This window comes from Camellia sinensis, chromosome 4 (assembly GCF_055761805.1).
Source record: "Camellia sinensis isolate YWXY chromosome 4, ASM5576180v1, whole genome shotgun sequence".
NCBI classification, from domain to species: Eukaryota; Viridiplantae; Streptophyta; class Magnoliopsida; order Ericales; family Theaceae; genus Camellia; species Camellia sinensis.
In genome coordinates, this window is record NC_138964.1 from 15,285,402 (window position 1) to 15,309,821 (window position 24,420).

The window sequence follows — 24,420 nt, forward strand, 5'->3', positions numbered from 1 at the left end:
GTCATAATGGGATGAGGGGTATCAGAAAAGAAACTATAATGAATTGAATGGCGATTAAGTCTGCCAAAGTGACTACATCATGGGTACATAAAGTCACGGACAACATATTACTCAGGATTGCATGAAATGAATAAGATAAAATAATATCATGGGTATCACTTCTTCCACAGTGCCCCAACATCTTAATTATCATCACCATGTCATCTCTATTGCATATCTATAAATATCGCTACCCCCAGTATGATGTTTGTTCAAGTCATAACAATAGTAATATATCTACAATTATTATTATTATTTTTATTTTATGAACAATGTCTTCAAGAGGTGCAGGAAGTTCATGCCATCAAAGAAATCCAAAAGTGTGGTTACTATCTCCATTTACTTATGACTATAGGAGCGAAAAGTACTCGAGTCTGAAGGATTATTATGCTGGTATCCGAGCAGAATGGGCGTTCAAGGTAACGGAGCAAGAAGGATTGTTTAATGATCTACGTAACTTTGGGGCACTGGTACCTCATCGTCGTTCATTGACCATGGCTAGACAAAATATGAGTGACTATGAAAAACAGTTACCAGAATTAAGAAGGAGAATAACAGAATGTTGATATGGAGATGTCGACATTTCATGCTTCAGCTAGCCACCAAAATGGCAGAAACAAGCAACAGAGAATTGACAGTGATTGAGCGAAATAATGTCTTAAACAATGACAAATATCTCTTTGACTACTACATGTCAGATGAGGAATGAGAAATCAAACACCTTTATCTTTCATATATGTTTGTATGTTGTGTCGTATCTTCGTTATTGGGGTGTAAGACAATGTTGTTATTCATCTAGTTTACAGATGTATTTCAACTATTTGTTATGTGAAGCTGAAGTTTATGAAATTGCTACATTTGTAAGTACACATGTCAAGATTCGTTACGAATTTCTCTTCCTATTGATAACTCATGTATAAGCATTGCAAAGCCATTACAATGAATGAAAATGTTTGGTCATACATGCAACCAAGTTCATTCAGTATCATCATTATATTCCACTTCAATAATGGATAAAATCATGAAATCCTAGTTCAATTAGCGTTCTTCAAAATAACAATAACGGAGAGAAAGCAAAGGTAATTGTTATTTGTAGAATTACAAGAACTATTCAAAAACTATTGAAATTTCTCCCTTCATTGATAAGTCGTGGATTAGCATTACAAATCTATTACAAGATAAATGGTTTGGTCATTTATCCAAATAATTTCATCCATTAGCATCATTATCTGACATCTCAATATCAGATTCATACATAGCATCCATGCTCCAGGTGAAGTACTGATGCGCATCATCCATTAACCCATCTTTGACACGCTCATTTGTAGTCTTCATTAGTTCGGACCTTTGCAAACGTTGGGTCATGCGATTAACTTCGTCGCGGATACGATGCAATGCCCTTTGCAACAACTGTGGAGTGTCAATTGGCATACGTACAGCTAACCGGCGAGGAAATTTAATATTAACTTCACGACATAGCTCAACAAGAACATTTGCTTGAGTTATGCGAAATTCCCACTCAGCTCTCATGGTATTGACGGCGGCATGTGAGTAACGCAAATTTGGATTTAATGGGTATTGAAATTCATCTCCATCTGCAACCCAATGGCGACCAATTGTTGAATATAGATCAACCACAGTATATCTCATGATGATATCAATCGATATATCTATAAAAATTGTGTTGTGGTATGATGCAATATTTATACCACATATACACAGTTGTTGTAACATGCACAAATTCAAAATGGAGATGGACGCAAGTATTCATGTCTTATAAACTCTAAAGGAAGTTCACATGGTAGCTGTATGTTTCAAATTATTATAAAAGAGTTGTCACGTCAACCTTTATGACCTAAACAACTATGCATTAACTTTATAGGAGTTGTCACTTCGACTTTTATTGACTACTCAGTGCATATCTGAAGGTTTTAAGCAAAGTCCAAATCCGCTTAGAAATTTAATTTCACTTTTCCACTTACAAATATAATTCAATTTATTTTTCATTATACAATAGTTTAATTTCACTTTTTACCTTACAAATTTAATTTAATTTAATTGGAGAAATTTAACCAATTTAATTTCAAGTTAACTATGTGTTGATTTAAGTCGGTGTTGTTCTTGTCTGCATACTAGGCTAGCTTTTATCTGTAACACTTTCAAGTTCTATACATCGAAAAACCCATCTATAATTACTCTACTACAAATTAATCTTCAATACATTCCAACTCTATAATATTTTCTCTTCAAGGTTCATGAATCTATTTGAAGCTGCATACGGTGACTTTTTAAACACAAAGGGTCTAATTGCTTTGTTGTTTTGTTCTGACACCCCCTTATCCCATTATGAATTACCAAAGTTCACATGGGCATAGTAGCTATGGTACGACCTCTTGCTTTTTTCATACAGTGAGTAGTCTCGTCAAAGTCGTCGCAATGATACGTCCAACATTTCTCAGTCATGCAGTGATACAGTGACTTTAACAGATGTAATAAATTAAAGGACTCAATGGAATGGCCAAGTTCACATGGTCACAGTAAACAGCGTACGGATGATTGGTCTTTTTTTTTAAAAAGTGAGTAGTCACCTTCGAATGACGATTGAAGTACTGATTGTGTGGAGCGTGTTTAACATTGATTGTTTATTACTCATAAATATGTGGATTTTTAATGGCATGTGATTTTGTGCAGCGCGACTTAGATGCTTTGTTTTTTCCTCACATTTCAGATTTGAATTATTAATCACATTAATACGACCACATAGCAATAGTGTTGACAAACAACTATATAAAGGACTGAAAGAGTGATGATAAACACACAACCTTTCCACTTAGTTCTCCCTAGGAAACTATCATTCATTTATTGAGAAAAAATCAATTGGAGTATACATTCACGGAAGGGGGTAAGAATCGTAGAGGTGAGAGTTCACGATGAGGAAGAGGAACGGAAATGGGAAGTGGCAATGCTGAAGTTGAAACACCGTTTCCTTTGTTGAATGCCTCTTGTGCTTATCATGATAGGTTTGGGAAGCGACATTTTGTCATGCCCAAGTACTATCGAGATCCATATGGTTTCGTGGAGGATCCATATATTAATCAAACAGGATATGGTTTAGCAGACGCTACATTTCTGAAATGGCCCGCACTATTTATAGAGCGCATGCAAATGGAAAGATTATGTCGGGAAAATCGACTGAAGGTGCCGAAAGCACGTTCAGTTGAGATTCAAAAGGAAGATCCAGATAATGTTGATCGACTATGTGAAAGACTTCGACGTGAGATTTCTCAAATGTGCCATAGGTTAGCTCGCGATATGAAACTATCTATACTTAAGTCGGATGCCAAGAAGAACAGAACAACACCAAATGGTGAGGCTATCAAGGCTGTCAAGGAGGATCCTGCACTTATCTCTAACCCTGAGCTCTCAGATTGTTCGGACTCTGAGATTGTTGATTTGAGCAAGGATTAGGCGTCTATCTGTCTACTAAATTATATTAGGTTATCCATAATTATGTATTGTGTGCGTTAAAGTAACTCTTTCGACAATGAGTTTGTGAAAGGTTTGTCTAATATTTGTCTATATAACTACTCGTCGCTTTATTTTATGTATTGTGTTATGTTGAATATTTTCACAAATTATTTTTGTGGGATACTTATGTTTGAACTAGGTACGTCGTTCTGAAGTGTTATAAGTGTTATAGTCATACCTTTATTTTGTTTTCCTGTTCGTAGTAGTAATTAGCAAATTAGATACTTTGTATATGCTGTGTGAAGTTTTATTTAAATATTTCTTGGCAACAAATATTTAAGGGAACAACAAATATTTAGTTTTGAAAATTCCATGAAAATAGGCTTAGTTTGGGAAATAAATTAGTATAGGGGCTTAGTTTGGGAAAAGCCCCGACAAAATCTCTTTGAAACTGCACAAAATGTTCTCTGGGGAGAGTGTATGTCTCGAGGCCATTATTTTCTTCTTATTTTTTAATTTTTAATTTTTTAATTTTTATTTGTTGTTTATTATATTTGAATTATAAATTTAAATAAAAATTAAAAAAAACAAAATAATTAGGTAAATTAAGCAAATATTTAATTTATATTTTTTCATATTTTTTTTTACTTTTATATTTTTAAAGTCATAAGCGGTGATCATTGATTCAATGGTAAAATCTTAGTCTAATAATCTTTGATATGATGTTTATGCTTGCTTGTTTGTGGTTTTCTTTTTATTTTTTTATGCCACATCATTACAACTTAAATCAGAATTCTAGCTTTAGAGCTCTTAATCACTACTTTTTAGACAATCCATCCTGTTTATTTTTTAAAAAATTTATATATAAATTATTTATGTAAATATCAAATTGATCTGATAATCGTATATATAATTTTATCATTTTTATAAAAAAAAAATGGATGAGAAACATAATTTCAAAATTACATAATTTATTTTTAAATATTAAAATAATAAAATTTGGTAGCTAAGATTGTTTATCAATACGATATTTTATATGAATAATTTATATATAGAGATCTAAAAGATGACTGAGTGAATTATAGAATGTAAATTGAAGAGAAATCAATCAAAATAATAATAATAAAAAACAATTTTTTACTAATTTCAGGGACTTTTAAAAGTGTGGTTACGAACCACGCTTTATTTTAAAAAAAGATTTCTTTAAAAGTGTGATTTCTAACCACGCTTTCTCTTGAAAGCGTGTTTATGAATTGCGCTTTCAAAATGCTAATAGGAACAACGTTTTCTTAATTAAAAGCGTGATTTGTAACCACGCTTTTATAATTTTATACATTTTGTGTGCCTGAACCAAAAATATACTAAAAGCGTGCTTTATAAGGACACTTCAATTTATTCTGAAAATTTGGACCAAACTAAACTTAGTTTAAAAAATAAGTTAGTAGGTTGCCTATATTTGGAAAAGACCCCTTTATCGAAACCTATTTGAGGGCTATTGCATTTAGTTGGCTAACAAAATGGTTAAAATACGAGTTGTGCTCGTGATTTCAATTTTTAATTTTTTTTTTTCACTCGATAGAATTAATTAAAAAAATAAAAATTTTAACTGCTTTTTTATATATTAATAAAATTATTGAAACTATTAATTGAAATATATTTTTAATCTTATTAAATGAACTTAATGATATATTATTAAAAATAGTCATTTTTTATGAAATTAGAATTTCAAGAGATGAGATATAATTTTTAAAATTATAAGAATAATTCATATTTTAAACAAAAGTAATGATACATAGGTCTAATTTGAGAGTTCTAAATAGAGTTCTAGTGAGGTGGAATAGAGATAGTAAAAAGAGATAGAGAGAGCAATAATGATTCATACCACGAAAAAAAGACCACTAATAGCACTAATACATTAAGAATACCTAAAAAAAAAAAAAAGACATAGTCCACTACCACATCATTAGTGGTGCTATTAAAGCACTACTTTTAATGCTCTCAGCCATTTTTCTAGAGAGAGGAGTATGGACCCCACTTTCACATGGGTATTCTCCTCCACTTCATTAGAGTTGCATTAGAGCTCTCAAACATGAATACAATGGTGCTATATACACCAATTAGTGTACTAACTAGTATACCAACACTATTTATAACATTATTATTGACTCCACTCATTAATCACATTACAAATTTTAAAAATTTCTTAAATTATGTCACACTATCAATTGATACACTAGTTAGTATATCAATTAATACATATAGTATTATTCAACATGAATAATGTTATATGTATCAATTAGTGTACCAATTGGTTATGTGACATAATTTAAAAGATTTTTAGTATTTATAATTTAATATATATATATATATATATATATTGTAGTGAGATATGAAAAAAAAATTTACAAAAAGGAATGAGTTTGAGGAAGGAGGGAAGAGATAGCGCAACGGCTCGCAATAAAACACAGCACAGCACAGCACACCAACAACGAGATATATTTATCGGAGCTGATCTGTGCGTGTGAAATAGATGGCATTGCCATTTGCCAGAAAAGAAAACAAAAAGAGAATCGTAACTAGTCTACTCTATACATTCAGTTAATTCTCTCTCTATATATGGAACCCTCGTTTCCATCTTCTTCGTCCCCACAACCTCCTCCTCCTCCTCTTCTGCTTCCTCCGCCGCCGCCATGTCTTCCTCTGCCCTCCTCCACCGCCCTCAGCGCCGCCGCATCTCCTCCCCTTCAACCACCACCACCCCCACCACTCTCACCTCCGCCGAAAGAGTCATCAACAACGACGATCTTCTCAAACAGATCTTAATTCGACTTCCCGCCAAGCCTCTCTTCGCTTTCAAGCGTGTTTCAAAGAGATGGCTTTCTCTCATCTCCGATCGCTACGTCCTTCGAGACTGGCTTCCCCCAATTTCTCCTTCCTCCTTCTTCCTCAGACGCTACTCCACTCCCTCATCTCACTCTATCAGTTTCAATCACATTTCGTTGCTTCCTTCCAATTCTACTCGATCCTTCGATTTCGTTAATGACCCCAACGGGGTCAAGATTTCCCAGTCCTGTAATGGGTTGTTCCTCTGTTCTTCATCCTGCTTCACTTTAGATTACAGTGACACTCGTTACTACGTCCTCAACCCCACCACCAAATACTTCTCCACCATCCCTAGGCCCACCAATGGGGATGACAGAAACTTTTTAGTTTCAATGAATTTAGCTTTTGATCCTTCTGTTTCATTTCACTACAAGGTAGTTGCTGTCCGTTCCAAAAGATGGCGCGGCCCTGATTTTCAAATCGCCATATATTCCTCCCAAACCCAAACATGGACGTTTTCCGAGGTGTCATATGCTTACTCAACGCTTATAGTATTTGAAAATGGAGTCTTTCTTAACGGTAAGATTCATTGGCCTACTTGTCACTCACTAAGATCAATCTATTATGATGTTAATCAAGATAAACTGCTCCCATTTCGAATGCCTCATTGTGATCTCACAAAGGACCTACTGTATTTTGCGGAGTCTGGAGGTTGTCTACAGTTAATTGAGTTTACTAAAAATTGCTCTCGTCATTTTCATGTGTTCGAGTTGGAGACCGACTATTCCAAATGGTTTGTCAGGTACCATATTGACCTAAAATTGGCTGTGCCGGATTTTCCAGAGATGTATCGTGAGCAGGCTGGTTGGCCGTCTAGGGGTTATACATTCAATGTGCTTTGCTTCCTTGCTGGAGACCTTGAAGGTGATTCGTGTTTGGTCTTGTACGTACCTGGCAAAGTCATATCCTACAACTTCAAGGACGAGACTTTTAGGAAGATTTGCGATTTGAATCTGAGCCTTGGTGATATTGACTATGTACGAGTTCGCCCGTGGTTTACAGTCCATCCATGCATCGAGACCATATTTCGTGTTTGATTGTATTCTTTGCAGAATCGTTAGTGTCGTCTCCATTTCCTTGTTTTCATTTGTTTCATTCCTAGTCTTCTCTTCCTTGTACATAAGAATGTTTTCCCCCTCTGTTGGTGTAGTAGTTTCGATAGTTGTAAGTTTATTTATGCCTTTTGCATTGAAATGAATTATGTGTCATTTCGGATATGTTAGATTGATTTTATTTCCCGTTGGATAAATTTGTATATGGCTTTTGCAATGAAATGGTTTTGTAACATCAACAATGTGTCAGTTCTAATATGATTGATTTTACTTCATGTTTGAGCTTATTGAGTTTCTAAGTAAGAATGTAAAACAAAACTTTTGCATGGTGATGAAATGATGCATCTGCCTGCCAATGCTGTGACCAATTAAAAACCTACATTCACTTTACTATTGGTGGCTGCCAAAGTATTATTGATGAGTGAATGAAATATATCTAGAAACATATCTGGCCAATAATCACCAAGAAGAAATAAGTGATAATGAAGCTACACAAGTTGAAGACTTATAATAGGGTATAGGATGCTTTGTAATTCTCAGTCTTGAGAAGGTTATCTGTGATAGTCTGTTGGTCTAGTAAATGTTGTCCCCTTGTGGATGGTAATAGTATGCCCGTCGCTTTATTTATTTTTGCATGGAGACCGTTTTTTCATGCTTGAGGGATTCCTTTTTGAAGTTATTACGGTTGTCTGGATTTCCCTTTCTGCTTTTTTGTTTCTTATTTTGGTCAAGAACATTGTGAGTTCACAAAAATTTATATTCTTTTTGTATACTTGTTTCTATATTGGCTAAGCATCCTATTTTATGAGTATCTTTTTTTATGGTAGTTAGGATTCCTTTCTTAGATTGCAGTCCAACTTACATATTTATTTAAAAAAAAACTTTTTCCTACTGGATTTTGAATCTTTTATGATTTGTGTATTGGATGGGGCAATTTTAGGAAGTTTTAATGTCTTTAGAGTTTTCTAGTATCTATAAAAAAGGCCCCTTGCTGTAACACGATTTTGGAGTTGCAATGAAAGCTTTTCCTGGTTAAAGCATGAGTGTAGAATTCTTCTACTGACTCAGGTACTGAACTCGAGCTGCCCCTATGGAGCAAGGTACTTTTCTCTTCTTTTATTTTCCTATTTGTTTAATTTTTGTTCATTCCTATCTGTCGAACAGAGCTTAACCATCATAATCCAAACTTATCTCTTGGAATCCATTATTTTACAAGCCGTAGCCCTGTTTTCCTTGTTTTAATGCATACTAAGCTGTCCTTCGTCACTAGTAGAGAGTGTATCACTCATTAAATATAGAGAAGGCGTGCAACTTTAATGGTGGTAGTGCTGTCGGAGAGACTGCCAGCGTTAGGTAGTTGAGCACATTAATTGTCCTTTAGTGTGTATATTACCTTGTTCATTATTCTTTTTGCTTCCACGAGTTCTAGTACTCAACCAATATGTAGTAGAGATGCTGACTAATTTATGTCTTTCAACGTGGATTCCTTTATTTTGGCAAAGCTGGTGTCTGTCAATGAAGATCTCATTTTAAGTGGTTGAATTTCGCATTATAGCAGAATTTCGTTTTCAAGTCATATTAAAATAGAAGAATTGTTTTGATTAGCAATCATTTCTGCTAGGAAGAGATTTATGTCTCTTATCAGTTTTTCAAGAAATTGGTACTTATCAAAAACCAAAACTTAAAGAATTTGGTTTCTAGTCAAAAACTACCTTAGTGCAACCCATGTTTGAAATTGAATGCAAATAATAATTGATGTCTCATATTGGATTAAATTTTGGCCTCATCCAAACGCTACAATGCGCATTACCTATTTCTTCATTCTCATTGTTTCTTGGTCCTTAATTAGTGTGTGGTTGTGACTTGGTGCGATGGCGTTGTGGCAAGTACTATCCACCCCAAGCCTTGTGGCACGGGTTTGAGTCATGCCCTTGGTGACTTGATGTATGACTGACTACCTGTTACCTCTCTCAGACACTGCTGCACACGGGAGCTTGTGCACTCAATCAGCAGCCCCCTCACATGAAGCCTAATGTAGCTTCATGTATTGCAAGGGCTAACTCTTTTTACATATATTATCTTCCTCATTCTATTTGTAGAATTATATTACATTGTTGAAGTCTAAACTATCCATTTTGATAAAGTGAAGTCTGGAACTGAAAATAAATGTAGATGTTGAAATGAAGACTCCATGTGATGGGGCTAAACTATCAATTTTAGCTATTGCAAGGAGAACCTGAAACTTAAAATCATCCTAAACTACCAATTTTGTAGGTATTAGAGCACTAAATCAGCAGCCTCATCAGAATTACTGTGAACTTGAAATCAAGACTCAAGGAGTTCTTTTTTTTGGTGGTTTGGTTATCTTCAATTGATGAAACTTGTTGGCAAACAAAAACACTGGTTTGATCAGTTTGTTTTATTTTTCTCTGTGGTATGTTCGTACTTTACCCTTCTATAGGTTGTATTCCTTTTTTTCTTTCCTTTTTGTCTTCTTGAAAATCATTTTATTGGTGAAAGCAATATGCATTACTGCTTGTGTTATGAGCTTACTGATTCATGGCTTGAACATAGTTATGGATTTCATACCAGTTTTTATTTTTATTTTTATATATGTGATGAGGAACCCCTGATCCCACTTTCGGTGAGAGATGGGATAAAATTCTAGATATGTGTGACCACCCACAAGCTTCACATATCGGGTGATGAGGGACTTGAACCTAAAACCACTTGGTTGTTTTTTTGGCGACTTACCATTCAAGCTAGCCCTCACGGGTACAAGTTCCATACTAGTTGGTGTATTGTTTTTCACTGGAATTGATTGTTTTTAGGTATTGATGCATGTTGGCATATCATTTTTGATTTATCTCTATAAATAAAATATTACTGTCAAAAAAAGATACTCATAAATTTTAATATACTCGAATAAATTTTTTTTTTTTACAAAAACATCTATGCATCAAGTAAAATAGATTTGTGAGCCTTTCAATTCTAGGGTTGTGGATCAGCTGGAAATAGTGAGTGTGCATCCTCCTGAGCCAAAGGAGCCTCTTTGGCTATCAAATGGGAATGTATTTCAACTTTCATAGCATTTTCTATTTTCTTTTTGCAGAAAATTTGAAGTTCCACAAGGGTTTATTTCAATAGCAGTGTACTTTTCATGCAAATTGGAATCATGAAGATTCTTTATGTTTGTGTGGATAGATATCTTGTTGGGGGGCTACATGTTATGTGTTGCTTGAGAAGTGCATGATATGTCACATTAAATAGCCAGATTGATTAATATTGTGTTTGAATTTTGAATTTGAATTTAAATTTGTGAAGAGATTTATATAGAACCAGATTGATTAGCCATGTGTATAAATGCATCATACCTATATTACTCTCCAGTTTTGGAAAGGCATGTGAGAATTAACTACTGATTACTCTAAGCTTTTTGCAAGCATACTCTTTGTAATTTACTTCTGACATTAACTTCAGCATCGGAGGGCCTAATGGCCTTCCAATAACCAGCCCAAGGTGTTTACCGTTTGTGTGTGTTTTGTAGAGTTGATCACAACATCACAGGTGTTCATTTCATTCTACAAGAGCTTAAATTCACCCTCTACACGGACCATTATCAAGTGGTATATCATTGTGGTCTCCCAATTGCAGAGAAGATGATTCAGGGGATTAGGTTTCTTCTTTTTTTACTTTTCAATGCTGCTAGTGTTCTCAATTGATCTGCAGGTGAGAACCTAATGCTGTATTTGGTTGAGGGATTTGATGAGCGATTTGGAAAGAGAAATGAAAAAAATGACTGGGAATACATTACATCTTTTTTCCTTTTGTTTTACAACTCTCATTCTCTATATATATTTGGTGTCATCTATCTAGGACTTGGGAGACGGACTAGCTATGGGTGCAAATACGATTAGGGGTGAGCAGCGGATATACCGATCCGCCAAAACCGACCGAACCGAACCGGTCCGCCGCATTTTGGACGGATACGTGATGACGAGCGAATGGTTGTGGATTGATTTTTTCTAATCCGCCAAACTGGCGGACGGATGGCGGATTTGAGATTTCTTTGGCCGCAACCGAACCGCCAAACCGCGAGCACCCATAGTAATTTATCAGACTTTGTGTTTTCAGTTTGTTTAAATATTCTGTTTGTGTTTTCAATTAAAAAAGAGTTTAAATATTCTATTGAAAAAAAAATTTCAACTTGAATATCTTTTTTGAATTAAAAAAATAAGCGCATTATTTATCTATATTTTTTTGTTTTTAAATCTATCTCTAAAAATAATAAATAGAAAATATGATATATGCTGGTTGGTTTTTGTTTTAAAAAACAGATATAGATGTAACAATACAGAGACATACAATCTCTACTACTACTCTGTTCATGATTTTGGTGGTTTGAAATTATTTTTATATTTTAAGAATCATAAATTGTAATACTTTATGTGGATGAGGTATGCTGTGATTGTAGTATATGGATGAGACATGCAGTAATTGTGATATTCTAAAGTTTCAAACTTTCTTGCTTTGGATGAAGCATGCAATAATTGTAATATTTTTTTGAGTCGTGAACTGTAATACTTTCTTTTCTTTTTTTTTGAGAAAGTGCACAAGTTGAATTATGTTGAAAATTTATAAAATTTTAAACCGCCAAACCGATTCGCATTCATCCGCCAAACCGCCAAACCGCTCAATCCACATCCGCCGGATTGGCGGACGGATGCGGATTGATTTTCTCCAATCTGCGAATCTGACGGACGGATGGCGGATTTGAGGTTTCATGGCCGCAACCGACCCGCACCCACCCCTAAATACGATACATTTGCAATTTTACATTCAATTTTTTTGTGTGGTGTGATTAATGAGAAAACGTTAACGATTTAGGTAATTTGATAAATGTGAAAAACCATTTAACATTTATTGGAGGAGACCTTTAGGGCATTCTTGGGAACAAAGAAAGAGAAAAAAACGAGATAGTGCTTGCTTCAAATGAGGGGTACACTTTATATAATAGAATTAATTTGTTTGCTTAGGAATGTGAAATTGAAACCTATTTGAGGGTTATTGCATTTAGTTACCTGACAAAATGGTTTTGCTATAAGATGATACCTTTACCACTAACAAATTTGAAATTTGAAATCTTATTGGTAAAATATCAAAATGAAAACCAAAACTTCTTCTACTGAGAGTTCCATTTTAAGGCAAATAATAAAAACATAACCAACTTTCATTCCAAAATGGAAGCAGTAATATGTTGAGGGAAAATGAGTGAAAGCACTAATTAGTGTCATCACTAATGATGTGGCAGTAGGCCCCACCATGAATGATTTGATGTTTTGACTTGGTGTTGTATTTTTTTTCTTTTTTTTTATTGAGTGTTATGTCTTTCTAGAACTCCAAAATTAGTGGTCTCTATCATTGTTGTGTAATATACTTTATCTTGAATGTTAAAATATTATTTTAAATTAGTATTGAAATGATATTTAAAGGCCATAACCATAAAGATTTAATTAATTTTTTTCAATTATCTAAAAGTCGAGAAAAAGCCTCCATATACAAAATCATATCTAAAATAATAAATATATGGTAACTGGGTTAAAAGTAAAAAAGTTAGATTTTTAGTTTTTTTGGTCATATTACCTCTCTATTTTTGTTACATTTTTTTTAAAAAAAAGCTAAAAAATTAACTTTTAACCTATTTATCAAAATAGGCCTCACAAATTTTATTTACAATAATAAAAAGTAAAATTTACTATTTAAATATAAAAAGTATAGTCAATGATCATCTATTTTCAAATTCTTCATTTTCATGCTCCAAATTTGATGTATTTCCAATCATTAGATGATGTGAGAAATTCAAAATATAAAAAATTCTAAACATGATTTAATGAATAAGCATACATTAAGAAAAAGTAGCAATAGATCAATGTGATGCAACTTATTGTAGGTTGTAAGTGGATAATCAGAAAATAAAAGTTAATAATAGTACTCATCTCTTAGCTTATAAATAATTAATTTTTTTCCCTTTCCTTAAGATATTTATACTTAATAAATTGTAAGCAAAAATTATACTAAATAATCTTATACAAACACCACTATAATGCATTATGACCCCGTTTATTTTAAGAGATAGAGGGGGGATTGAGATTGAGATGGAAGTGAGATCTACTAATGTTGTGTTTGTTTTGGAAAATGGAGAAGGAATTTATAATCCCCTCCAAATTAGGATGAACCTTGAGGAGGCGATTAGGATGGAGGCTTGAAATTTGGTATTAGACAATAGTTTGCCAGATTATTTTTTTAATTATTTTTTTTTATTTTTTACATTTTGGGTATTTTTTTTTTGAACATTAATATTTAATTTTTTGTTAAGTAAACATCATAGTTTTATTTATTTTTATTTTATTTTTTTCATGTTGGGCATTTTTTTTGAAACATTAATGTTTAATGTTCTTGTATTTTTTATTTTTTTATTATTTTATATCAAAATAATTTAACAATTCCTACATCAATAACTATCATCAAAATAAATATAATTTTATTTAATTTCTTCACTATCAATCCTCACATTACGAATTTCCATTATTATATTTTTGAAAACAAGCGGTCCTATATGCTTGCTGATGCAATAATTAGTGAAGAGCATTTTTTATTTTTTGTTACTTTATATTTTTGCCCTGATCCACAAAGCCAACATGGTTTCAAGTTGGACAAAATAAAGAATGTGATTGCACGAGGCTCTGCTCCTTTGCTTAGAAAATTGACCAATTCTCCGGTTCAGACCGGTTTGGTTTAATATAATTTATTAGTTGCCTAAGCATGACATGACAATCATATGTGGTTTTTGATTTTTTTATTTGGCCTCCTTTGTTGACTTTGACAACAAACATCTCCCACCTAAGAATGTTCTATTATTGTTATGTTTATTTGTTTATAATTTAAGTTTGATTAAGATAAAAGTGATGAAAAGATAAATAAAAAATTATAAAATTTCTTTCATTTATTTAGAATGAGAGTGGTAAAAAAATAAAATACTTTAATTTTTGATACAATTCAAGGGATCTATTTGGGACAACAGATAATCAGAAAGTAAAAATTAAAATACAAAAGCATCAATTTCACAATTTTAAATGAGTTTCTTTAATTTATTTAAATTATTTTCACTTAATAAATTGTAATATGTACCAAGTAACTGATATCAACTCTAAAAATAAAACAAGTTGTAAGCCACGTAGATTAACGTAGTTTCAAAAACACCCCTCCCTCAAATTTTACATAATATTTTTTAAATAATTTATTTAATTTATTTTTATTTAATAAATTATAAACAGAAATTGTATCATATAATTTAACACAAATATCTAAAAAATAATAATAATAAAAGCTGTCAATTGATAACGTGATTTCAAATTTTGTTCGTGTGAAAATAGTAAAAGAAAATAAAACTCAGTTTATTTATTTTTTATTATTTTAATTTCATGCGATATTCTTTCTTAATTAGAAAAATAGTTATAACAAAATGTTGGGCTCTGAATAGTAGTTTTGTAGACCACCGGGATGGTGGCCAGAGTCGAGTTTGACATTTGAGGGTGCGAAATATAATTTTGAGTGATTTTTTTTATAAAAATTTCACGTGTTTTCGATCAAAATTTTAATCTTATTAGGAAGATCGATGAGATTCACTAATATCTTGATATTAGATTTAGTAATAGATCCCTTTCTATAAATTAAGTTAAATTAGACTAACAATCCATTACTCTATAATTTGAGTTCACGGATACCGTGATATCAAGTTGATAAAAAGTTAGCTTTTGGTTTTTTATCAAATTTTTTAGCTTTTTTAGAAGTGATTTGGGAAGTTAGTAAAAAGTTGACTTTTTTAATTTTTGATTTTTGATTTAATATTTTTTAAAAGTGTCACATCACTCTAAAATGACTAAAATATCCTCACTTTTTAATTTTTAAATTAATTAATTAAAATATTCTAAGGATAGTTTGGTAAATTTGGGTGTTGCGTTTTTGGTCTTTCCAAACGGGCTTCTTGGCGTTTTTGCATGGCTGGCGTTTTTGTTGCAATGCTCAAAACGCTGGCTTTTTGTTAAGTTGCCAAAATGGCACTATATATTTTTTTCTGTTAAAAGAAAAAAAAACAAAAGAGAATAGTTTTGTATTTTGGCGGGGGGTCGGAATTGGTGTCGTCATTGACTTTCGATTCCATTGACCGTCTCCCAGGTCTCTCTCTCTCTCTCTCTCTCTCTCTCTCTCTCTTTCTTCCACTTTTACCTGAACCCAGAACTCATTTCTCACCCCCTTCTCTCTCTCTTGATCGTCTCTCTTTCTCATGTAAATATATATACATACATGTTTTTGTGTGTGTACAGATTATCTCACTTCTGTCTATGTTCACTTAGAAATCAATAGCTAACAAGGTAATTTGATTTCTATTATGATATGGTCTCTTAATTTCAGGATCTAGTTGCTGAATTGATCTTTGTATTCTCTATTACTTTACATATATGGGTATATCTATGTATATATAATCTCATATATTCATATCAGCATGCTTTTGATCTCTACATATCCATCTTATACATGTTTCTTAATTAAGTAGCTTGCTATGTATTTTTAATTTTTTTTTTTTTTTAAATATCTTCTCTTATGGATTTGGGCAAATTGAAATTTCTTGTTAATGGGCTGGAAGGGCAATACTATTGTTGAAACTTCTTGTTGATGGGTTGCAATTATTGTTTTGGTAACAGTGATTGGGGGCAATACTATGTTGAATGCAACTAGGACTAGTTGAAGACCAATTCATATGTGAAACTTGAATGTGAATTGAACAACCTCTGTTTAGGAGACGAACAATGGGAGGGCGTAGTTCGAAGAATTCTATTCCTCATAATAGGTTCTCAAATAGCAACGGTCGTGTTGATTATTATGGGTCTGGTCGTTCAGAGTATCAACCAAACGGGGTTAAATCAAACTCGGAAAATGAGATTAAATCAAATTTGCTGAGTAATTCCACTCCTCTGCAAGTGCACGATAGCAGCGTGGAGAAGCCATTGAAAGAATCAAGTTCATTTCATGAGAAGGGTTCAGATGGATATAGGAGCAATGAGGATGATTTTTATGATGGAATTCCACGTTTTCCGAGGTCTCTATCACAGAAATCTAGATCAATGAGGTCTAAGCAGGCAAAGGCCGCAAAGGTTAATACAAACATACTTTCCATTTCCTTCTTTTTTTATTCTCCCCGACTGTGGTTTTGCTTGAGAATCTGTAAAATAATTTCTTCATGTAGCTTCAATTGGTTAGCTGTTTTATACATTTATTATGGATTATTTAATATTAGCCAATACTGAACTGTGTTAACTGATTGGATTGCTTTTATTCAACCATACCAATGCTATATTGTCCTTCCTACATTCTAACAGGAAGAGGTCATGTTGTACATATGCCAATGTTTGGTTCAGAACCCTTTCCCAGTTGACAAGATAAACAATGTTTAAATTTTTTTTCAAGTTCTTTCTCAAGCGAGACCTAAATGGGACATATCATTCCACCCCCCCCCCTCCCCCCCCCCCCCCCTCCCCCGCTTCTGATGACATGGAAATAAATTCTTGAGTCATCCCACACTGATGAACTGATTTTAGTTTTCTTCTTAAAATATAAAGAATAGAGATTTTCATGAAAATAAAAGAATTAGAGTAGGTTCGAGGTAAAAACTTAAAATCCATAGGAGTGACATGCTTGCACAGTGATATTCTGTGGTTATATTAATAGGGTGAAAGTGTTGAGGATGGCCACGTCATTTTACATAGTGAATAGAAGTATGCTGTCAAGACACACACCTACAATCTATTTGTAGATCATGGCAAACAGTTAAGATTAATTGCTTTGATTAGATTATATTTGTAAAACCCCTACTAAGTGCTGCAGTGTTGCAGGTTTCAGAAGGGAGTTCACGCTTAGGCAAAGCTCGTAATCGTGGCCTTGGGAAGGCTGTTGAAGTCTTGGATACACTTGGAAGCAGTATGACTAGTTTGAATCCAAGCAGTGGCTTTGTTTCTGGGGTGACAACTAAAGGCAATGAACTTAAAATTTTATCATTTGAGGTTGCTAACACAATTGTTAAGGGTTCCAGTCTTATGCAGTCCCTTTCAAAACGGAGCATGCGACAGTTGAAAGAAGTGGTGCTTACTTCAGAAGGTGTTCAACAGTTAGTGTCAAATGACATAAATGAACTCTTAACTATTTTTGCCACTGATAAGAGGTCAGTATGAGAGAAGGAAATAAAAGGTTTACAATAGTTGCTTCAGTTAAGCTTACTCTAAATGATTATTGCTGTATTATCTATTGTTTTTCTAAGATAGCAAATTTGATTATTTACTACAGGGAAGAGTTGAAAATTTTTTCAGGAGAAGTAGTTCGTTTTGGAAATCGTTGTAAAGATCCTCAGTGGCACAACTTGGACCTTTACTTTGAGAAGTAAGTTATGGCATTACTGTTTTGCTATTGAACTTATCTATTTAATGTTTACCATGTTTTTTTTTTCTGATTGCGTATTTTATTTTCCAGACGCAGTAAACAACGTGCCCCTCATAATCAGTTGCGTGAAGAAGCAGACCAGATGATTCAGAAATTAATGACCTTGGTTCAATACACGGCTGTGAGTATCATCATTTATTACAAAAAGATTCTAATTCCAAATGTTCATAATATTAGTTGTATAAGAGCCCCATTACTGGTCTTGGTCATGACCGGCCGTGGACCATTGGGGCTTAGCCCAAGGTACATCTAGGCCTACAATCCATGTCATAACAATAGAATTACCATCTACCACTAAATGACAAAATCTGAATAAAACAAAATCCAATCTCTATAAATAATATTTACTGATTCAAAACAGCTAAGTGAAACATAAATCCAATTGTGGAAATGAATTACGTGACAATATTTCAGTTTTTAAGATAATGTTAATACATGAATGAACGTGTATAAAGAATTCCAAAAACATAAATCCTATTCTTTTTGTTGTAAATGGGCCTTGGGTGTTTCACACTTTGGAAGGAAAATACTAAAGTTCTTTGGGCCACAGGAGTTGTACCAGGAGTTGCAGGCATTGGACCGTTTCTTTGAGCAAGATTCTCAGCTTAAGCGTCAAGAAGATGATAATCCATATTCGACTCAAAGAGGTGATTTCACTATCCATATCTACATACCGTTCAGTATGTGTCTTCTATTGAACAGTTACCAGTTGTATAATGAAGTTACGAAGGAAAATATACATAATCTGTCTGAAATTTCAGAATATACCTTCTAAAGTTCCTGTATCACATAAATGGGTGTAAGCACTTATGTCTAATTAGCACTTTGCCCAGAAACTCAGATGAGTAGAAGTTGGATATGATAACTTAGCTGAGTCTCCATGTCCTAAGATCTTGAGATTGTACATTAAAAAAGAAAAAACAGCCTGCATGCATTCTTTAGTTGAAGCAACAACATGCTACCTTATTGCAGGCAGGAAGCATAGTAATATAAATGTTGAGCCTCAATATGGAGAAGGATTGCTCTCATAAATGCAAATTATACTTCAGTTTCCAAAGTTGCACTCATATGAAACAATATGAAAGTCTACACTTACGTTCTGATATCTGGTTCTTAATCTCCATATGGAATTCCTATTGCCAGACCTAATGTTATGTTAGATGATGACAACTTTGTGTTGGTTTTTCTGCCACTTAATTAGCTTGCAAAGAAGTATATATATGTGTTTGTGTGTGTGTGTGTGTGTGACGGATGTTGACATCTTGAAAGCATAAAAAATCCTTCGGATTTTCTTTATTAGGTTGCATATGTTGGGGAAACGCTCCAACCACTATCAAGTGTGAATCAAAGGATACAAGAATAGGCCAAATAATTTCAACCACCTGGTCAAGATTAATCAAGACAATAATAATATGCGTAGTACTCAATAAAACTAATCAAGTAAACAAATAAAAATAGAGAATAACAGGCAACCAACCAAGGCACCAAATTTATGAGGAGAACCCTCCAGTGTAAAGGAGACAACCACGGGGCAAATTTGATATCTTCACTATCACCAAAATAATAATGTTACACAATAATATTTCCAAAGAATGGGTGAACCAAACTTTTACATGCCCAAAACTTGAGCAACAACAAAATACAAATAAAGTCTCACCACCATATGATCTTCCGACCATGTGGAGAAATGCCAACCCACTGCTGAATACCTCTACAGTGCTAACACCTCTTTATTTTCTTCTTGAGTCTCGTTGTTTGATTTAAGGCATAGACCCCCTTATATGCATGCAGAAACTGAGAGAACAATGAAAATGCTATCAATGTTACCTGCAATTTGTGTATGTAGAAAGCTAGTCAGGTTCAGCTGAAGTGTTTCTTTACATATTTTTAATGGGTTCCAGTATCTGTCTGATTATGTATCAAATAATCCATACTATATGTCAGTTTACGACATCTCTGTTGTTAGTTGAGTACAGGTGGTACCTTTGCACTGTGTAATTTTGTGGAGTCGTGCTATTTCCATTATTTGTTTTATTTTGCAGGTATAATTACTGTTTTATGTATGACTTTTTAAAGTTCCACTCTATACTTTATAGGGATCATGTTGATGTTTATCTTATGATGTGATTAATCTTGATGAAATTGTTGAAACTTCCATAGAATTCATGACAAAGTCATTGATTATGCATTTGGTTGGCGTTTTTAGTTATCAATTAAAGTTTAATTTCTTCAAGAGTATCTTTATCAATAAATTAACTGTAAGCCAATATTTTTCTTTTATCCTCAGGTGATAACCTTGCAATTTTGAGGGCTGATTTAAAAAGCCAAAGGAAACTATTGAAAAGCTTGAAGAAAAAGTCACTCTGGTCCAGGAGTTTGGAAGAGGTAGCTGTTGGAATTAATTGCATACTCCCTCTTTCCAATTTGTTTGTCCATCTTTGAAAACCTGACTTCTTAAGGTGACAAATATTAAATTTATTTTCATCTATGACAAACAACACTTCTAGGAACATCCCTTAATTTACACACTAAAGTACTCCCCACTCACATGGAGAGTAGATGTGGTTTCCACTCCCAATGGAGTGGGGTAGTAGTTTTGTGTGTAAATTATTAGATGTTACAGTTACAATTAAGTATCGGTTTCTGGAGCTTTTCTTCTAATCACACTATTAAATGCTTTCACATTTACCTAAGGATTATTTTAGGAAGCTATAAATCATATTCCTTGACTTTTCAAAGTGAGAACAATTTTGGGACATCCTAAATGAAAAGTACCAAACAGTCTAGGATAGAGTACATGAGCTATTGTGTGGTGAATGTATTTTGTACAAACTAATTATACGTATTTACAGTTTCTTTGATGGCTCTTTTATTTTCTATTTCTGGTACTATTATGTATATAGTTCTTTTCCCTAGCAATAGATATTACTGATTTGGCCTATCCATTTCACTCTTGAACTTCTGCTTAAAGCTATCATTTTCCTATTACATCTCACTGATTTTCCTTGTGTGAAATGATTTACTTATTTTGCTCAGACACAACCAGTTGCTGTTAGGGAAAAAAAAATTAAATTTAAGTACATTTTAGAAAAGTAATCCAATATTGTGGAATACAGGTCATGGAGAAACTTGTTGATATTGTCCTCTTTTTGAATCGGGAGATGCATAACATCTTTGGCAATGCTGGTATGCATTTATTTTACATCATTACATGTTAAAGAGCAAGTCTATTTGTTGTCACCATGATGCATGACTGTTTAATTTAACCTTATTTTATTCTCATGTAATTTCTGAAGTCATTAGAAAAGAATAGAATTGTGTGTACTGTGTCAAAGGTTCTATATGCAAAATTGCATTGTACTTTCTCTTTTTTTCATTAATTACATAGCAAGTTTTTCATCTGGGAAGAAAATGTGGTGGTGATAGTAATGGTAGCAATTTTCTACTAGCGTCTAGGAGGGTTTTCAAAAGAGATGGAGGAAATGGGTCATGCATGAGGGGGAGTGTTAGCTTGATATACATTGTTGGGCCTATTTTTTAAAAGCATATACTTTGGGACTAGTGGTGATCTAACAGTCAGAAGTCTATTTTGAGTCTGAAGGTACTGTTTTTGTCTCATTTTTGTGGCTTAGAATTTTCATTTCTCCTCACTTTGCTGACTTCTTAGAGGAGTTGTACATCCCTGTAGATGCCTAGATGATTTTGTTGTCTTTTTGGAGTAAACTTTTCGTATACACCTTGTGTAGAGTCTGTGCCAAACAAAAAGATTCAACTATGAAGAGCATATGAATTTGCTTTGTCCTTGCTCATATCACCATCCAATATGAGCGCCTTTTGGAAGCTGTTGAGTCAATCTCTACAAGCCTAGAATCGAACATAACAAACAGGCTTATTTACTTCTTTTTTTTTTAATTAATTGACAGTTTGTATGTATAACTGTATACTTTTCTTGGGATGATGAACAACATTAGACAAACGTGATGCCAGATGGCCTACCAACTTTAGGAATTCATTCAACAATTTCTGAGTGTTTTTAAACTTGTGATAATGCCTTCCTAATGGATGACCTGCAGATGGTGATAAACCATCAGAAGGATCTCTGGCCAATCAACAAAGATTGGGACCTGCTGGTCTTTCATTGCATTATGCGAACATTGTAATCCAGATTGACACAATTGTGAGTATACCTCTCTCTTCATATTTGACATCTCTGTAACTTTGCATCCTAGATTTCTTTTCGTATTGATTGATAATTTTGGTGAGGTTTTCTAGACACTGCTTATATTAACTTACAGTAGTTGTTATATATTGAATTTAGCAGTGCACTTTCTATATGTTCTGAAGCTATCTTTTTTCGTTTTGTTTCGTTTTTTTTTTTTTTTTCTTTTTTTGGTTTGCATTACCTTAAACCATGTGTTAGGTCCTTTTTACTGAATTATTTTCTGACATGATTAGGTAGCCCGATGCAGTTCTATGCCTTCCCATTTAAGGGAAACATTATACAAGAACCTTCCACCAAGTATGAGATCAACTTTGCGGTCCAAACTTCAGTCTTCTCATGTAAAAGAAGGGGTACTCTTCTGATGTTGCTTCTATTATTATTTTTCTTGTCCTCATTTTCTCAAGTGATCGATTCAATTTCTTATAAAAATATATGAAAATAAAAGGAAATTCATATACTGAAGCAAAGGGTGATTTTTCAGCATTTTTCATTGTAGCAGCTAGATCATTGAAAATTTTAAGCTCCAACTCCAAGTAATGCTTTGAATGACATTCTCTGTTGTTATCTTTGTGTTTCATATAGTATTTCTTGTTTGTGTGCAGCTCACTGCTACAGAAATTAAAGATGAGATGGAAAAAACATTGAGCTGGCTTGTTCCCACTGCCATAAACACAGCAAAGTAGGATAACCAATCTCCTTGCAAACATTTATTTCCTTTCGGCGATAATGTTTTTGTATTTGTATTTGTACTTGTATTTCCCTTTCGCATTCTTCTGATTCTCATTTTTGTTGCGTTTGGTTGCAAAATTTTGAATTTAGAGACCATCATGGATTTGGTTGGGTTGGAGAGTGGGCAAATACGGGGTGAGTAAAGAAATTTGGCTTTTATTCATATTTTCATTTATTTCTCCACTGGGATTGTTGAAATATTCTATAGGCTGAAATAAAATATGGGCTCTTATGAGTACAGGTCAGAATCAAATCGGAAGCCAGCTGGACCAATTGAAGTGATTCGAATTGAGACATTTCACCACGCAGACAGGGAAAGGACCGAAGCTTGTATTCTTGAGCTATTGGTGTGGCTTAACCATCTGATAAAAGAATCCAAGGTTAGCGCAAATGGTAGTGAGAAGAGATTGCCCATCAAAGCCTCAAGTGACACATCCTTCAAAGAGACAAATCAGCATTCCGAGCAATTGGCCAATAGTGCCTCATCATCTAAGCAAAGTATTGAGGACCAAGAGATGGTACCGGACACAATAGAAAGTGGAGAAAAGGATTAAGTAAGAGTCAGGACTTCGATTCCATGCAAAAAACTAGGGCTGAGCAAGGAATTCGTGAAATTCGTAATCCGATCCAGTTCAATCCAATTCGATAGGTTTGGATTGGTTTTTTGAATCCACGGTTCGGTTCCGGATTGAAGAATTAAAAATCCGTAGTCCACGAATTAGTTCCGGATTGAATCCCATAGTTCCGGGTTGGAACTGATCCGGACAGTATACAAATAGTCTATATTTTTATTATACATCCTCCCCCATAGTATCTTCTCTTATTCTATATAAAATCTAAACTCAAACTTAAAACCGTATAATATCTTATTTTATTACTTTTGTTTATTAGTTTTTAGTTTTAATTTGTAATGGTCTAAATATTTATGATGAAACTAGTTTTCTTATGGTTGTTTAAATTCTATAACAGTATGTCACTATTATAGAAAAACATATTGCTATTGTAGAACTAATATAGCGCCATGTTTATATTTTTATAAAATTAAAGTGTTATATATATATATATATATATTTTTGTTATTTAATTATGTGAATCCGTGGTCTTAAACCGATCCAATTCGTATTTAAATGGATTGGTTCCGATTGGTTCCATGATTTAAACGGATTGGATTGGTTCTAATTTTTCAGGAACTGTAGATAACGGATTGATCTTGATTTTATCTCAATCCGGTTCAATCCGGACCATTCTCACCCCTACAAAAAACAGGCTAATAAAGCACCACAGATTGAGCAAGAGTAGAGGGCAATCAGAAGCAAAAAACCATTTCCCAGTTAAGGAGCTTTCTTATAGCATTGTTTACTATATTTAATGGAAAAGGAGAATTTTATCAAGATGAGAGGATTGAATGATGTGCGATGGGGTCCAAAGCAGTACCCGACATCATTATCTTAACCCTTTATTTGTTTTTATCTATGT

At 33.5% G+C, this 24,420-nt stretch overlaps 1 protein-coding gene and 1 non-coding gene across 2 annotated transcripts; both read left to right on the forward strand.

Annotated features, from left to right (window-relative positions):
- The first annotated feature begins 6,197 nt into the window (after nt 1-6,197).
- On the forward strand, nt 6,198-7,427 carry LOC114317311 (F-box protein At5g07610-like). The gene has a single exon (XM_028264017.2). It carries the CDS (start codon nt 6,198-6,200, stop codon nt 7,425-7,427), a length of 1,230 nt encoding a protein of 409 aa, XP_028119818.2.
- Nucleotides 7,428-15,558: 8,131 nt separating this feature from the next.
- LOC114317291 (protein PSK SIMULATOR 1) lies at nt 15,559-23,985 on the forward strand. The gene is made up of 13 exons (XR_014366062.1): nt 15,559-15,874; nt 16,205-16,654; nt 17,393-17,718; nt 17,841-17,933; nt 18,024-18,114; nt 18,544-18,640; nt 20,281-20,378; nt 21,110-21,179; nt 22,067-22,170; nt 22,449-22,565; nt 22,818-22,894; nt 23,035-23,079; nt 23,186-23,985. It is a non-coding gene; the product is annotated as a protein PSK SIMULATOR 1 (transcript).
- The last annotated feature ends 435 nt before the right edge of the window (nt 23,986-24,420 follow it).

Excerpts from the sequence above, each read along its gene's own strand:
- LOC114317311 (XM_028264017.2), top strand. The coding sequence starts at position 6,198 with ATGTCTTCCTCTGCCCTCCTCCACCGCCCTCAGCGCCGCCGCATCTCC.